Source organism: Falco naumanni, chromosome 1 (assembly GCF_017639655.2).
Source record: "Falco naumanni isolate bFalNau1 chromosome 1, bFalNau1.pat, whole genome shotgun sequence".
Classification (NCBI taxonomy): domain Eukaryota; kingdom Metazoa; phylum Chordata; class Aves; order Falconiformes; family Falconidae; genus Falco; species Falco naumanni.
This window is the reverse complement of record NC_054054.1, coordinates 49753065-49771213: the sequence shown is the minus strand read 5'-3', so window position 1 is coordinate 49771213 and position 18149 is coordinate 49753065. Positions and strand designations below refer to the sequence as shown.

General features: G+C 42.6%; 1 protein-coding gene across 8 annotated transcripts in view; it reads right to left on the bottom strand.

Moving 5' to 3' along the window:
- ABLIM2 (actin binding LIM protein family member 2) overlaps positions 1-17564 on the bottom strand; it is a 144615-nt gene extending 127051 nt beyond the window's left edge. For 5 of the 8 annotated variants that reach the window (XM_040593364.1, XM_040593300.1, XM_040593335.1 and 2 more), the window contains exon 1: positions 17434-17564. In XM_040593364.1, coding sequence (XP_040449298.1) covers positions 17434-17449 — 16 coding nt within the window. In that variant the 5' untranslated portion in view covers positions 17450-17564. The remainder of the gene's footprint in view (positions 1-17433) is intronic. The other 3 variants (XM_040593327.1, XM_040593319.1, XM_040593351.1) reach the window with 2 other exon arrangements.
- Positions 17565-18149: the final 585 nt, after the last annotated feature.

Below are 18149 nucleotides of genomic sequence, written 5' to 3'. Positions count from 1 at the left end.
ATTAAGTGAAAAAGACAGAAAGAAAATGAAAGATGCCTCTATTAGATGAAGGTTTGTAAAACAATAGAAAACCTCTGCATATAAACACCTGGGAACCACTGGCAAACACAGGTACTGCCATGAGGACAGAGAAGAAGGGCCAGAAACTCACCAATTACTAAACCCAAGAGGAAGAGAAGAGCAACAGGTTCTCTGGAGTTGAGAAACAGCTGAAAGGGGTGTTTCTCAATCAGGAGGTTGCCTCCTGTTCTTTGGCCCTGTTATTCGCAACAGAAATGGCTTTTCTTCATGTTCTTTACTTAAGAAAATGTAATTTTGCAAAGCATACCTGCATTTGTTGTCAATTTTTCCTTTTAACCAAAATAATAAGTACCACCCCAAACAGTAGCTAACCATTTCTGAAAAAAGGAGCAATACTGTATCATTCTATGATTACTGTCTATTATCTAAAAATCTAAGATTTTTTGATAAAGTATTCTTTGTTTAAGAGGGTGTCATGGAGGTTTTCTATATGCATAGTAATAATATTACTTATTCATAAGTACAGCACTAATGCAGTGCCATTCAGTACGGTACCTGAGAAAGCGGCAGAATCCCCGCACCTCTAGTTCAAGAGCATTTTCTGCTATGCATTATAATTTGTTTCTTTTAAGCCTCCATTTAACTTTCTTTCCAATTGCAGGTCAAATCCATCACTGAATTCACACCATCAGACCAACTACTGACAGTCTGCTAGCACGGTTATACCTATAAAGATGTAATCAACACTTATTTACAAATTGATTAGGCCAATTCTGGTTGTGAATTCCACTTTACAGCAGGAAAACTGCTGTAAACTATTTCTTTGTCCTCCAGATAGGCAGCCTATGTGTCTGACACTACAGCACTGTAACAGCAGTCCCCGAGGAACCTCCAGCTGACTGACAGATTTCCCCCTTCCGTATTTGGTCTGTTAATAATTATCAGAAACTAGGAAAAGACAGAAAATAAACATTATAACCAGTCTGAAAGCTACTGAGACATTTATTCTGTATGTTCCCTTTTCAACCAGTAAGATTACACTTGTACAAAGGCAGAATTATAACAATCACTTTAAAGTGTATTCTTCTACTCACACAGTAAGATTTAATTATTTTACTTAAAGCACTGATACAAAACCTTTCAAATACAGTCAGACCTCAAAGGCTTTAATGCTTATATGCTAATCCTAAACTCTGCTATGTATCAATCCATTTATTAGTTGTCTGATGAGGTATGGACATAATTAGAAAACGGAATAAAATAAAATTTGCTTTTTTAAACTAGAAATTGCTCTACCTTTTAAAAAAAATCTTTTCTGCAATAGCTTTTACGATCATTTTACAGACAATTTTATACTAATGAGATTCTACCTCTCCTATAATTTCCTACATATTTTACATTCAGTCCACAAGAAAATAATGGTCTCAAGATTCAACTTTAAATCAAGACACTATCTTAAAATTGGCCTAGTTGTAGTAACGACATACTAAATTAAAAATTGGAAGCTGGATACTCTACAATGCAGAAAATCTACAGAATATTGGAAATGCATTGCCTTTATTCTCAGGTCAGCTGCACAAGAGATTAGATCTTTTAATTATGTCACAGAATGGGAAATAGAAACCTTGAATCCATTCAGCTGTTCAGTTTATGACCTGGAGAATTAAATCTGACCCCTTACAAAATACATTAAAGCATCATGCACACCCCAAAACATAACTATGGTTTTAAAAGTCATGTAACTCTCAGCTGGTATGCCATTATGCTACAGAATAATTGAGTTTCCACTGAAAATATACATGTCTGTATTTTTTGGAAGTGCTACTTGAGAGTCCCAGAAGCATTGCCTTGCTGTCCTGCTGTAGCTTTAAATGTAATTTTAATCATGGCAAAGTCAAGTTTAGCACTCCTACACACTATATTTAGAACCACAGAATAATCTAGGTTGGAAGGCACCTCTGGAGGTCATCTAGTCCAGCCTCCCGCTCAGCACAGATCCCACTAGATCACGTTGCTCAGGGCCTTATCCCATCCAGATCTGAAAATCTCCAAGGATGGAAGGCCACCACTTCCCTGGACAACCTGCTCCAGTGCTTTACCACCTCCTTGGGAATTTTTTCCCCCTTTATATCTAATCAGAACTTCCCTTGTCGCAAGCTGTCATGGTGTTGAGTTTTGCCTTTTGCCATGCACCTCTGAGAAGAGTCTGGGTCCATCTTCTCTACAGCCCACGAGGAGGAGCATGAAGACTGTGATCTTCTCCCTCAGCCTCCTGAAGAAGCCTGGCTCCTGCAGCCCCTTCTTGTACACCCAGCCTCTGGTGGTCCAGGCAACCCATTCATGGACCTTTGCCACTTCATCCCAGTGGCAGGACCCTGGCATGACAGCAAAACAGATTTGTCTAAAATCCCTCTCTAACATGAACATCATCACAAGTGAGTGAGGACACACACTTTAAAGCAGAATGATTAAAATTAGCCTTCCAAACTCATATTTAGCATCTATCAAAAAGCCACCTGGAGTTCAGTGCTATTGAACACCTTTAACTTGCACCATCTTTGCTCATCCAGGTGTTTTTTTTCAAGGCCACCTTACATCATATCATACTACATGCCGTAAGTAATAAAGCAACACTCTTCTCTCTGGATCTGCCATAAGGAACTTTGAGTGTCCTGGGTGGGTCAACATTTCTGATCTGAACATGCAGCTTTAGATCATTGGACTCTAACAGAATAGAAGCTAATTTTAGGCACACTCCTGTATAAATGGCTAAATGAATGACTTTTTTTTTTTTAGACAAATTCAAAATAAATTTATTTTCCTAAAGTACTATCAATCACTATGAACATGCAGATTTGCAGCAGGCTGGCCCAAAGACCAACCCTGAGAACTCAGTAGGAATTTAATTACAACCCTACAAACCAAACATTAGACACACAATGACCTTGGCAATCCCACCATCAAAAAGTCACAGTGAAACAGAGAAGCCAAGCTTTTTAAATCTATGCCTAAATCAAACATACAAAGAAACCAACCTGGTTTACAAAGTTACCCATTTGACATTGCAATTTGCCTTAGAAATAAAGAGGCATTTTGTTGTGACAGTAAATACCAATGCCACCTAACCACATGTCTATGTGTCACAGGCGTTACTGCACAGGTATCCAGTTTCCAGCCTCTACACTCTGCACAGGTTCTTTGCAATTTAAAGAACAGGCAATGAGATTAACACTGCTAATCTGGCTGCATTTTGAAATTTGACTCACTCTTCGACACGGGAGCTCTGGGAATTTTGACTGCAATATAAGTAGTATTGTTAAGTCTCACAATTTTATCACAGCCTTGAAATACTTGACATTTTAAATTAAGTACCATCACTGGGAGATAACTGATTATGCAGCAATCTGTTCTTTATTTTTATATTATTTTAATTCAGTTCTAGCTGTCTTTGTTGCAGAAAAAAGATTAAAGGTTTTTAACATTTTATAAAGTCCCCTCCTCTGTGTCCTGTACGAAAAACATGAAATCCAAATGGTAAAAAAAGAGGCTCCAACTTACATTCTGGTTTACAGACCCTATTGCTTGCGATTTCTCCCTTAACCATTCACATGTGTGCACATGGCCTAATTAATAGATACAAGATTTTTGCTTCTGCTTGTATATAATCTGGTAAACTAACGATACTACAGTATTAAAAAAAAAAACACCACAAAACATTAATATAAGATCATTTAAAGTCCTAGAGATACACTACAATACCTTGCTTTACAGCAAGAACACCAATCATACAAGTTTTATTGGGAAGATGCGTTCTCAGGGTGTTGGAAAGAGCAGATGCAGTAAGACGGGCAGCTCACTGACTGGTGTAGCCCCAATGAAAGGGAAAAATATTACATGAAAAAAGAGAAAAAATACTCCTACAGCAAGTGATATTCTTCTGGGATGCACCAGAAATGCCCCCTTTCATTCCACTCACTGATTTTACTGCTGTGGTAGGGGAAACAGGACGGTGGTGACAATGCCCACAGCTGAACAACTCCTGCCTAACCAAGGCAGGGGCCAAAAGCACCTCACCAACGAGACTGGTATAAAGGGACTCAAAACTGGCCCCCAGCTCTCCACCACTTGGAGTGAATCCTGAGCAGCTGGATCCATCCACATCTTTTGCCATAATACTTAATTCTCCAGCTCGTAGTCAACTGACGGAGCAGATGTCACCGAAATGACTTAACGCATTAAGCTGCTATTTGTTTAATTCTAATATGGAAAATGTGTCACACTTCACATAGTTTAGTATGTTAATGTACCACCACAGCATCCTACAGAAATCTTTTTTAATTCTATTCTAGCCCTATTTGCTTATTGATTTTATTTTAAATCATAATTAAAACCTGTTTTCTTGCTTCCTACTTACTTTTTTAAAGTGTGCTCTTAACTTCAGCTTCAGTTTCCTCAAGCTGAATAAACACAACTATTACCTCAAATAAACAGCTAATGTCCTAGCATATTTTATCTACAATTAATTTGCATTAAGTGACATAAAACAGATGTGAACTTTCAGATAACATATTCTGACAATGATTTGCAGCACAATAGTTCACAGATGAGGGGGCTCTGGGGGTTGAACTTTACAGAGTAACATTTTAGTATCTATGTCTGTACAAGAAAGCTGACCAAAGCTAGATTTGGAATTGGTCTCTGAGTACTATTATCAATAAAAAATATCTGAAATCTAAAATATTCTTATTTGAATCAAACTTTTTTTAAAAACAAAAGATTCTTCAAATTTTCAAGCTGTGGGGTAGCTTTTAATAACTGCAGCATGAAGTTTTCTTATGAGTATGTAGTTCCTTACGCTTCAAAGGGATTATACATGACAAAGAGTGTATCTACTCTCAAACTTGAAAATTATTCACCTCAAAAACATGCAAGGAATCAATTTCAGAATAGCTATTAAAACATTATTATGAGCACTACAAATGAGGAATTCCAAGCTGTAAACACAAATGTCCACTTCAAACTAAAGGTGCAACATAATGCCTCCTAAATTTAACTCTTCTGTGGATTTGCATCAGATGTTGCAGAGCCTTATTAGCTAGACAAACTATAAGCATGTATTAGTAAAATTAATCCTCTTGCATGTAGCTGCACTCCTTCGATAAGTCAGCATCCCTAGCATTAGCAGTCCTGGTTTCTTGAGACTCTCTGGGCACACATAAGACAAATTTAACTTGCCAGCGCCTTACCCTGATGCTCTGCCATGGCGTATTTTGACAGGCATTCCCTACAGGGGCTTAGGCTTCAGGCCTGGCTTCTGTTTCATTGGAGGCTTTGTGTCAATAGCTCTGAAAATAAGCCTCATGAATTTCTCAAAATAAACTACTAATTTTAACAAATTTTGGAGTGTGCTTTTCAAAATATAGCTTCTGAAACAGGCTCCTATGGTTTGAACGTTAAAGCCCACTATTGTACAATATTAAGGATTTCCTGCAAAGAAACACCGGGCTGCATTTTTGTTTACACCAGGTCCATTCAGCTTGACAGCGATCAAACCACCGCTCCTCACCAGCAAGACTGCAACCACCCACCTGCACGGCAGGTGCAGGCACAACCCACTGTGAGACACCTCTGGAGCCAAGGCCAAACATTGGGAAAAGGCTTCAAACAATACAAAAAGCTGAAATGACTTTGTTCAGAAACGCAGTTCTTCATAACCACCTTGTGCCGGTGCTGCCTTTGGCCCCGCATGGACACCCCCCCGTGTGACCTGTCTGCTCCATGGCTCGCCTGAATGGCTCTTGTTACGCAGATGCTCTTTCCCCCAGCACTAAATTATACCAGTGGTTACACTCTTTTGGAATGATGACATGATCAAAAACTGACGACAAACACAAGAATATAGGAACTTGATGCTGGCATACGGAGAGCATTATGGAACAATCAGCATAGTGCACTTCAACCAGATTTTTCTTAAGACGAACTTGGTTGTTTCAATGTATTTTGAACAGAAGTGCCGAGTGGCTTGGAGTAGGTCCACTTTATCTGGGCAAATGTACCCAGTAAACACACTTGACTCAGTACAAACCCCCAGGACTGAAATAATCTTCACCACAACAACTAAGCTTTCAATCACCAGGGGATACAAAAGCTGACATGCATTATCAGTCTGATCTGGAACGGATCACAAATATTTTCCAAATTATCTATTGTATTCATGTGACCATGACTGATGAAAGCGGCAGAAATTGAAAAACTGGAAAGTTGCCTCCATCCCCAGCTTCCCTACCCAGCTGGGAAAGGGAGACAGGCAAGCAGAGAGAAAAGCAGAGGCTTTTCCACTTTTCTGCACATATCTATAGCACTGGCCTTCAGGGGAATCTTAACTTAAGCCTGCCTCTAGAGGAAAGAGCTGTATGTTATCTCTTTGCCCTGTTACAGCACCTTTAAAGAGCTTTGAACAACTGGCAAGTGACAGTGGCAGCTGCTGGCAGGGGTCTGCTGGGACAGGCGTCACTGTGGGCTGCACAGATTCCTTGGTGGGGCTGCATGCTGGTAGCTCGGGTGCCAATACATGCAGCCTTTTCCTACCATGTAAAAATAAATAATAAAAAAAAAAAAAAAAGCATTTTCCATGGTTAGGGTCTTGTGGGGATTTTTACTTTCATTTTATACGTGCAGTCTTATCTGATGGGTGACATCAGTTGCAATCCTGATTTTTTTTTTTTTTTTTTTTAATGAAATCTCTTCATGGACATGATCCAGAGAAAAACAAAAAACCAAGGGGGGAATATGTAGGCTGCCCGGGGCATGGAGATAACTGCAAGAAACTAGCTTTGTTGCAATTGGTTTTTACAAGCCTAACTCTTCCTTCCCTCCTTGAGCTGCTGAACAAGCTAAGGACCGGACATTATTTTTCAAAACTTAGCAGAAGATGGCAATCAAATTAAGTTTTCGGCTTCCTTTCTTACTTCTGGAGACAAATGTCAGCCACTCATGCCAATCACAACAATAACCCAAAATGTATTAAGCCTTATACATGCGAAGTCAGAGTGGCCTAAGGGATGCAAGATTTAATTCAGACTTCGGTATTTCAGATTCTTCTCCTCTTAACTAATCCTACCAAAGAAAAGTCACAAATCTCTTCTCAGCTCTCCTGTGTGTACAAACAAACTCCCTTCTCTTGTGAGCATTTTGCAGTCAATTGACCAAAAATATTGTTAAAAAGTTAATGTATTTGAAAAAATACACAGCATCAACAATACCTTAATGAAATTCTACCAAAAAGAAACCCTGACATCATAGAACATATATGTAAAGAGTGACACATCCTACCAAAAAAAAGGAAGGAGTTCCTGCAATATATGGAGAATCTTCCTAAAGAGATGATGTTATCTTTCAGCTTGGAACTAAAAATAGTATGGCTGTTTATATAGTACACACAGCCAGAGACAGCATCTCTTCCCAAAAGTTTCCAAACAACATACACTGCAGTCAGATGAAATACAGGAAATGTATTAATATAACAGCAATTACCCCATTAATTACATTATTTGTACTTAAATGAGTTCAAATCTTTCATTGCATTAATAATTTCTTTAAGGCATAGCATTTTAGGATGCTTATACAGAAGTATGCAACAAAAAGTCTACATTCATTGATAAAGAGACTTTAACACTGACAGCAAGATGCAATGGTCATCTCAGAAGCAGCAGAAGAGATTGCAGCCTAGAGACAAAAAGGAATGAAACACGTAGGGCAACTTGTTTAGGGGTCAGTACAACAGTTCTCCTGGATGTGTAGCTCTTAGTGTCCATCCAAAGTCCCCTCCTCCCTACTGCTCAAGTGCTATACATAGCTGTCAAGTTGAAATGCCAAATAGCTTGTGACCAATATAGGTTCTTTGGTAACTGTTAGTTCTTCATAGTACCATAATATCAATGCAACGGAAATACTTCCCATAGCATAGATTCTGCAACAGCATAATCACCATAGTTTCCCTAGAAAATTCATAGGGGCTACCTGATAAACTTTGGTCCCTTGCCTTCCAGCACAATAGTCATGACCTGCCTCCCAGACCCACAGCACGGAGCCACAGGGTGGGCTAAGACTACGAAGCTTGCTTTAACACATCAGGGCTTGCTATTTACCCACTGCTGAGGTCTCTGTAAGCAACACCGGAATCGCAACTCCTTAAAATACATTCACAGGTTCACTCACGAAAAACAGGTTCAACTACAGAAAACAGAATATTTTTCTTATTTATATATATATATATATATATATGTATAAACCAGTACAGCATTTTCTAAGCAAGCAGAGTGATTAGTACAAAAATGGAAAAGCAATAGGTTCATTATCTTTCATTGTCTGAAGACAGTTCTGCTTTTGCAAACAACTCAGTATCGGGATATGCGAGTGAAAACCACCAGGTATGCAGAATAGTAGAAGATCAAATGGTTTATCACCGGAATTTGACCTATAACACAGACAATGTCATAAAAATAATTTAAACAACTAGAACTGATTATGAATTTCAGAGCTGAAAGCGGTGAGCTTTTGATGTCCACAGTGCAAACAGCTATACTGAAAGCATTAATCGCCCTATTAAATACATAATTACTAACCTTAGGAAACATGTATGTGATCAAAATTACCAGGACTGCAGCTAGGACTGCCTCCAATATATAGCATTCCTATGTATTTCCAAAATTTATTTAGAAATATTTAGAAAGGCTCTGAGAAGCTGCCTTTTTCTAATTCACGACAAGACAGGTAAATCAAGCAATTACCCAACCAACGTTATGGCAGCTTCTGACAGCTTCAACTTAACAGCCAGGCTGCTTCTGCCAACTTGAATTTGCAGCTCGTGCTGTTTGCTGCTCTCTAAAGCAGGCATGACTACGGCACATTTCTAGATCTGTATCTTATGTGCTTCAGAGACAAAACAGAACACCCGGCCGAGCATTTCTTCAAGCTGGCAGCATCAGACTCATACTCTCCACAGGACGCAGACCATGTTGTTCTCATGGAATATCAGCCTCGACCTTGGAAAAAAGGTCAGGCATATCACAAGTTAAAATTACAGATCTATGGAAAGACAGGTGAAACAAATGCCTATCGCTTCAGCAGTTTTCCTGAAAATGTAGCATATCAATTCAGTCCAGAAAGACTATTTAACCCCAAAGTTTAGAAATAACAGGAGCTAAGGGTCCTCAGCACAACCTATGTTTGAGCCTTAAGTCAAATCCAATTAACGATATAGACACAATCAAATCTTCAGCAGTGTAACTGGGTAGCTCTGTTAAAATATTAAGCTCTACTAAGATATAAATAGAAGTTTATTGTTAGGCTGGCTTTCTGCAGACAATAAAATTTAGGCCACGCTACCAAAAAAATGAGCTAAAATCCAGTGCTAAGTGATGCATCGCTTTAGTACCATCTTGAAAAACATTCATGATCAAGGTAGACAAAATTAGCCACCGTTATCATTAGTCCCCCAGTCAGGACAATGGACGCAGCTGGACACAGGCTACTGGGCTATACAAACATTTAATCTGAGCTGGTACAGACAGCGTTATGATCTTAAATAATGAGGATAAATGTGGCATACAGCAAACTGAAACACAAATGCTTATTACTAAAGGTCTTCTGGTTCGTAATGAAAAGAAGCCTTCAAGATGCTAAAGAACATTGGTTGTTCTCACAGCCAACAGCATGCTAAGACAATCTCCAAGATGCTTGCTATCTTAGTTTTGTACCATGAAAAGCCATGGCTATTAGAATAAAGCTGTTATAAAGTTCACATCTAATTCTGTACTAAGGCACATAAATAAATGCCCCGGGTTCAGAGCGACAAAACACTGCAGCTCACAGTGGTTTCACCCATGGGTGGTAGATGCTTAGCACTTCTTGAAGTGCCAGCAGTGATGGAGAAGCCAGATGTTCACACCAAACTCTCTGTCCCAGTTCAGGAGGGGCTCTGGAGCTGCACATACATAACGTACGGGAGAGATTTGCATCTTTAGGCAACTGTTGCATCTTTAGGCAACAGATAGTTCAACAGTGGTACACAAACCCTGTTTCTCTCTAGGGCCTGGTGCAGGAGAACACACAAGTGTTCCTACACGAAGCTGACGCTAGTTTTTCTCCAATTTTCCGAGACAGGAATGAACCATCCAAACACGGCCAGGAAGACTGGTTGGTAAATGGCCACACAAAACATTCAAGATTAATCAGCCTGTAGATCTCTGTAGCAACTCAATGGGAGCTCTGCAGTCACGGTTATGGATGGCTTCAGATACCCACAGAAAATTCTGGATCACATGCCCCGAGGTCCAGTTCACAGCAGGGCAAATCTTCAAAGTTAGGTCAGGTTGCTCAGGCATTTGCCAATCATATTATGAAAATCTCTGACGCTGGAGATTTCACAGCCTGCCTGGGCACCCTCCTCCAGGGTTCAGGCACTGTCACTGTTAATTGTTCTTCTCCTTACAACCAGTGGGCATTTCCCTTGCTACACCTCCTGACTGTTGCCTCTTGCCATTTTTTCACGCATCTGTGAGAGAAGCTTGGCTCCACCTTTCCTCCACCCACCCATCAGCGGGATGAAGACCACAAGTTAATTTCCCTTGGCCTTCTCCTCTCCAGGTGGAACAAAAGCAGACCTCTTCACCTCTCCTTCCACACCACACACTCAAGTGATGCACACTGAAGCGCCTCTCGTAACACTTGCTGCACAAACCCCGGTAGGATTTGGGGATGGACTCTTGTTGACCAAGCAGGTGGAAACACTGCACCTGAGTATACACTAATAGTCACAGAGAGGTTTGAGATGGCATGCAAAGCAACGCTGCTTCTCATCACCGGTATCTACCTACTGTGTGCGCTCAGGCACGCTTCTGTCGCTGTGCCAAGGCTAACGGCAGAGCGAGGGGTTTTATTTAGTCTGAGCAGGACAGAAGCTGCTGAGTACGCTGAGGCCCCGACGACAAGCAGAAACCCTACAATTGGCACTCTTTGAGCCTGACTTATAGCCAGGTTAACAGGCAGCAGAACGGAGAGCATATGTGCAAGTCACAGGGGTGAGGTGCTGGAGTCGCTGCCAGACACTTGCGACAACTCACAGTACAGACATACGCAGCCCCAGCTGTTCCCAATTGCCTTGTATCCTGGTTATGGGATTTGGCTGCAAACCCTTTTCTATTCCCATCTTCCTGTCATCAAAGGTAAGAGCGGCAACACAGCCCGTTTCTACCATTTCCTTTGGTCTCTGTGCTCAACACAATTCTATATGCAACCTTCAAGGTTAGATCCTTTGTACCTGTACTGCATCTCAAATTGTAACCGAGTGATTGCTTTAATGCCACTGGTATTGCAAAGCCAAAAGAAACACCGGAGCAAGGCAAACCCTACAAGACTCCATAAAGCCAAACTGGTCAGCTGAACTCTTATCAAAAATCCTTAGCAGTCTGTTACAAGGTAAATACCCCTTTGATTTGCAGGTCCCAGCTAAGGAATACTTAGATCAGCAGGAGAAGAGAGGTAACGAATGTGAAAACAGACCAAAGTAAATGAAAGTAACCGAGATGAAAATAGAGAGGAAACTGCAAAATTACTTTTCATGACTTCTAGAGCATTCACATCATTTTAAACTGCAGTATTTGGAGCAATCTGGGACTTACAGATCTATACCTCAATAAACTCTCTTGACAGAGGTAAAAATAAGTCAAGAAAAAAACCTCAAGTGGTCTGTGATAAGAACTCTCCAAATTAATCACTGCATGTAAGGCTGCCTATTCATTTAGTCCCACTTCGCGTTGCCCAGCAGGAAAGTTCCCAGCATATATTTAGACATCAACTAGTAAACTGCCTTACGTATTACTTCTGAAATTCCCTGCTATCCATGAAACCTCCAGTCCCGTATATGTGAGGGGAAGAAGGTATATGACCTATTTTCTAAAGTGACAAAAGCTCTTGCATGACACACTGAGCAAAACAGGTTCTGTGGCTGCTTCTTCATATGATATGCATCAAACTTTAACTCCTACTCCACCAAGGATTTCACCATCGGAACGATAGCACAGAGATTCAATTTTACTTTGCCATCCTCTGAAACAGACTTGAAGGAACATAACTACTGTACGCTTAGTGCTCCACATTTATACCATATCCAGTTATTTCACTCCATAAACCAGTAAATGTAAGGAATTATTTTTTTTTCTCCTTGAAGCTTAAACTAACTTGGCAAGAAGAAAGAGGAAGAACGTTGGACAATCACACTTCCTCCTCTTCTGAAGTATCAAAGTACATCATGCTAGGAATAAAATGATAGAAAAGGTACTTGAAAGCTTCCCAAGAACTGAATGCTTTATTTGTGAGCAGCTACTACTACACAGTAACAACAGAGATACCACACTTGTTCCACAGATCCATCATGAGGAGCAACTGCAGTCTGTTACTGTTTCACAATGACAATACTACTTAAATCTAAAAATAACAGTTTCTAAATAGCAAAAAAAAAAAAAAAAAAAGGTTTTATTTTTTAAAAAAGCTGTAATACAAGAACAGCAACATTTTTAAAATATCACTAGTGATCTCCTACAATTCAGGAATGTTTATTTTTCATGGCCAACTGCATTTAAACTTTGTTTTCCTTTGACTACAGATCAAGCAACTTGTCCAATAGGATCAGCAGTATCTCCAAAATAGAGTTATTGATCAATCTGACTAATGGCAGTGGAAGAATTATTTGCTTTTACAAAGCAGCTCCTAAAGCAGACAGAAATACTCACTGAATGGAGTTTATATTCCTCTCACATTCCTTTTCTGAAATGGAAAAATAGATAAATGTGCTTATTGCAAAACAATACTCCATCTAGATTTCAGAGCACGAACATCAACTAATAAGCTGTTGAAAAAAACATTCCAACATTTCAGATGATAGCAGCTAAGGACCCTGACACACTGCTAATGGATCCTGACACAGGGAATAATCTAAATTCAGAAATATTTGCCTTAAGGTTATGTTTAAGGATGCAAACAGCGAGCCAGCAAATCGTCCAATAATCTCAAAGGCTGATCTGCTGCCCAGCATCTGACGCTGGGCTTGTGCAGAGACACAGCTCTGCTGGCTGTGCCCCCTCTCATCGTGGCCCTTCCAGAGCTCTGCTTCCAAAAGCCCCAGGCAGCACAGCCCATTTCCACACAAATATGTTTAATTCATTACTATGAGTGCTGGATGCTTGGTTTGAGAACCCACGGTCCAAAGGTGAGCTAATGGCACCAGCAATCCCCTAGCACGATGGGAAAATGCAGCAGTGAGCTTGAAGTAACAACAGTCCAGAGAGATGCGTTTCCATTGCTAAAAGCCTGAATTTGTGTAGAGGGGGAATGATTTGTCAAATGAAGCAAATCTAAAACCAGGGTTTCCTCACTTCTTGAAGCTGGCATGCCCACTGCTCAGAAGAAGGTAAGAGAGGGAAAATGTGTCCTCAGTAGCCCTGCTTTGGTTAATTTTTAAATTTTCTTTACATTTATTAGCCCTATTGGGCATTAAGTACACAAGCCATTAAATATCTTGAGAAGGAAAACTGAAAGTATACTGACTTTAACATCATACTGAAACGGCAGTCAGATGTGTATAGATACTAGCCACGAAGGACACTCATTACTGTACAGATGCTGCACTGCAAACAGGCAAGTTGGCAAGAAATAGACCTCGCTCAGAAAAAGCAGAACTAGCTAGCTTTCTAGAGATCTGCAACAGTGCTGAGGCAGCACACGAAGGCCCATGGCAGCCCGGAGTTACCAGCTGATGTGCCATCACCTGCTAATCTCTTCTGACCTATTTCATCTTCTCATATCTGTGCTATATGTCCTTATAATCCAAGAGCATTATGCCATTTAACAGATGTCATCCGTTGAGCTAGAAATGCTTTTCTAAAGAGTAAACAAGAATCTTCAACCAAAAATCTTAAAGATACAGCCTTCTCCTTTTTACAGTCTAAGAAATTATATACAGTCTATGAAATTCAGCTTCACAGGAAGAAAATACCATCAGGAAATACATGTGATTGCTTATTTTTTTCAGGGAAACATGGTTAAAATGGCAATGGAATTAAATAGTTCTACTTCTGTTTAATTACAAAACTTGGAGGACTGCATGTTATGATCTGCACACATTCATTAGCTGGAGAACTCCAAAGCAAATCAGCCTCTCGCTGCTCCTAGCTAGTAATTCAATGTGCTCTTCTACTAGTGCTCAAAATGAAGGGCTGAAAGTAAAACACTATCTAACTAAAAAATATACTACAGTCTGAAACAGTTGTACTACTGTCTCCAGAGACAATTCCTACCGGCATATTTACATGTGAACTTTGAAAAGGAATTACGCATCTCCCAGGCAGAGCAGGACCCTGCATGACCAACCTGCCTAACCTCTATTGTAACCAGAATCACTGTGTTCCTGCTCCATTTGGGCTGTGACACTCCATTAGCTGTTCTCTGATCCACGCAATCACATTTTCCCTCTAATATAATAGTTTAAAGACTAAATAGCTGTGTGAATTTGTGCCATGACATTTAATTTAATCTAATCTAATTCACCTAGTATGTAATTAGCTCTGCAATTCCTTCTTTTTTTTGTACTTAAACAATAGACACCATGTTACCCTATTTCTGGGAACTGACGGGAAACTCATTTTCTCAACCTCAAATTTTTAACCTGCTCTGTCCTTCTTGCTATGATTTCAAGATGGAAAAGAACTGGACTGATAACCATACCATAAACTCTTAAAAGTACATTTAGAATCCTAACATCACAGCCATGCCATATAAATCTCATAGGTATAAAAAGCAGTGAATGGGCTTGCTCTTGTAACTAAGTTTCAGCCATGATCAATAGTAAATATATAGAAGGTGGCTGAGGAAAATCACATGTGGAAAAATTTAATGACAACATACACAATAATGTATTTGAGCTGTGTTTTACTGTGTCCCACAATCATATGCTTTCTAGATTTAAAATTATAGCACAAGTCTGCAGAATGACGGTTCAAAGTATGGACTACCGAGCCACTTTAAGTTATATTAACTGCATCTATATACTACAAACTAAATCACATTTACCAAATATAAGCATTTCTGTATCTCACACCAAATCTTATGATTAAAATGGCAAGGCAGCATCACACACTGAAACCTTCTTGATACAGGCAGCTAATGATGTGTTGCACTGGCACAAGAGGGGACCCAGACTGCGTGAAGGTTTCTGGACTAACAAGCACAGATCTGCAACAGTTTACTTCATCTCAAGAGTAACAGGAAGAGCGGGAACTTCTCCTCGATTACCAAACCGTGCAGCAGCAATTCCCTGAACCTTACGTGGGGCTGATTTTAATACCACATTGCACCCTTGTTTCCTTTGCAGAACCAAAACCATTTTTCTGTTACAGTAAGCACCAAGCTCTGAATTACAGCCTTTCCATAGTAATTTTAGTGGCGATCTTTTGGAAACAGTGATTTTAGTCGAATTGTGGCATTACATTTGCTGTACAATACTTGCCCCATTGATGTTAATGGAAAATTGTCATTGATTTTTCAGAGATGTGGGCTCCTCACATTTAATTTACCACAAAAGTTGATTGTAGTTGTTTACATAGTTCACATAGACATGCAAAATCAAACATCAAAGCCAAACCAATACTGTTAAAAGTGCCAGTTGTTCGTTCAAATGAGAGCTAAGAACTCTCAGGGGGTTTTTTCCACTCTCTTTTTTTTTTCCCCAGGATGTTATTTTTATCTTGGCACTGTTCATTTTTGCCATTTCATTTACACCATGTTTGGTGCAACTACTGAGATAGAATTGTGTCAAGTCTCCTCTGCACTAGGCTGTTATCTATTAACTTTTCTACCGGGTTTATAACTTTACAATCTTTTTAATTGGTGTTTTAAATATTGTAGATACACAACTTTGGACTCTAATATTCCCTCTACCAGATTCAGTTCTACCACTACAGAATTTAAATGTTTCACAGTATTTCATATTCTTCAGTTTGAAATCACAGACAGGTAACCAAGGACAGGATACTGTGGTGGAGTTTAATCATCTCCAGTGCAGGTGTCACTACCTGTGTTAAGCACCTCAATTCACTTTAAAGACAGGGAACAGGCTCAGGATTTCTAGCACACGACTCAAGATTGCCCTGCAACATGTGCTCGCAGCTCTCACCTGCACCACAGCCACCCGCCTGGGCCAGGGCGCTTCCCCTGCGAGCACCTGCATGCCAGGAGGAGATGACCAGCACACGGGGAAATACCCACACCTTCAACAGACACGAGGAAATGCTAAGGGAGGATTTTAGTTCAAGCCTCCAGCAGGTGCCTTGACCCAAGGTCTCGCACTGTTCTAACGGGGAGCTGGTCTCCCTCTTTGTTTGCCCTCACTCGGCTCGCTGCGAGGACGGGATATGATTAAGCATGTTGACATACAGAGCCACCACGTAATTGTAGCTACTCCACGTCTCCCTGTTGTTGTGGCAGAGGGTATATTTAGCAGCTAGTTACCCTCAGAAATGAAATATACAATCAACTCCCGAAGCCTCCTCCTTTCCCCTGGGAGAAATTTACAAATGCCCAACCCTGTATTTGCCTTAAAGATTGTAATATGTTGCGATCGACTGCACCCTGAAGTAACCACCCCCCACTGCCACACAATGCAGATAAACGCCGAATCGCTGGAAAACACAATTCCAAGTCAGTTCTCCGAATCTGCACGTATGGCAGGATACACCGCTTCTGTATTGGCGTGGGCAACTGGATCCCTCCGGGTGGCAATGCCAGCCAGGGCTCCATGGAACCTCTGCGATTGCCACCCCCACCCCCCCTCTATCACCACGGTACCTCGGGAGAGGCTGAGCCTTTGGCCCGAACACCCCCCGGCAGGCCGGGCGCGGAGGGGTGCAACAGCCCGCCAGCCCCCTCACCCACATGCCAGCCGCGGGGCCTGGGCCAGGCGCCCCCCGAGCCGTGCGGCGGGTACCGGCGGCGGCAGCACGGGGGGGCGCCTCCCGCTGCAGGCGGCCCAGCCCGGCCCGCGGGGCTCCCCGCCGGGGCTGCGGGCGACGCCCGGGGCGGCACCGCCGGAGCCCCCGCGCAGGGTCCCGCCGCCCCGACCGCCGCAGCTCCGACCGACCGCGCCTGCGGCAGCTGCCCTCGACATACGCGCACATCCACATACGCATACTGTATAGGGTGGCTTGGGGTCTTTTTTTTCAGGTTAGCAATTTCCAGCCGGCTCCCCCTGCCCGCACCCCGGTAAGCAGCATCACGGCAACGTGACGGACCCCGGCAGGGAAGCAGCAACGTCCCCTGAACGGAATACCGGGGGGCTCGGCTGCCCCCGCGCCCGCGTACCTGTGCCGGTGCTCATGGCGCGCAGAAGGGGCCGCGCCCGCCGCCGCTCCCCGCCGCTCCCGCCGCCGCCGCCCGTCACCGCGCCCCCGCGGGCGGCACCATCCCCGCCCGCCGCCGCCGCGCAGCCCGCAGCGGGGCAGCCGCCGCCGCGCTCCGCCCCCGCCGGCAGGTGCCGCGCACCCACAGCCCCGGCGCGGCGCGGCGGGCACCTTGGGAAGTGTAGGCGGCTCCGCGCCCCGCAGACTACAACCCCCTCCGTGCCTTGCTGCGGCCGGGGGGAGGCTCCGGCCCCGCCGCTGCTGCGGGCAGAGCAGCTGCAGCCCCCCCGCCGCCCGCAGAAAGTTCCCCGCTGCCGCGGCGAGGGCCGCAGCCTGCGCTCACCGGCCCCGCCGGCTCGGCATCCAGTCCCCCCGTGCTCTGCGGGCGAGCTCTTCCTCCGCATTTTCCTGCCCGACTTGCGCTCGGTTTGTGCGATGCCCGAGCAAAGCACATTGGTGCACGGGTGCTTTCGCGTGTCCCCAAAACGCCCGGGAGTGTCGCTGAGGGTGTTCGCGGTGTTCCCGGGCTGCGCCACGCAGGTGCTCGGCAGCGGGTCCGGCTGTTCGGGCGGGGCAGGTGCTGCTCTCTGGAGCAGGGGAGCTGTCACCCATCCTTCGTATTTGAAAGCAGAAGGCAATGGTTTATTTAAGGCAGCTTATTATTTCGACATTCTGAAA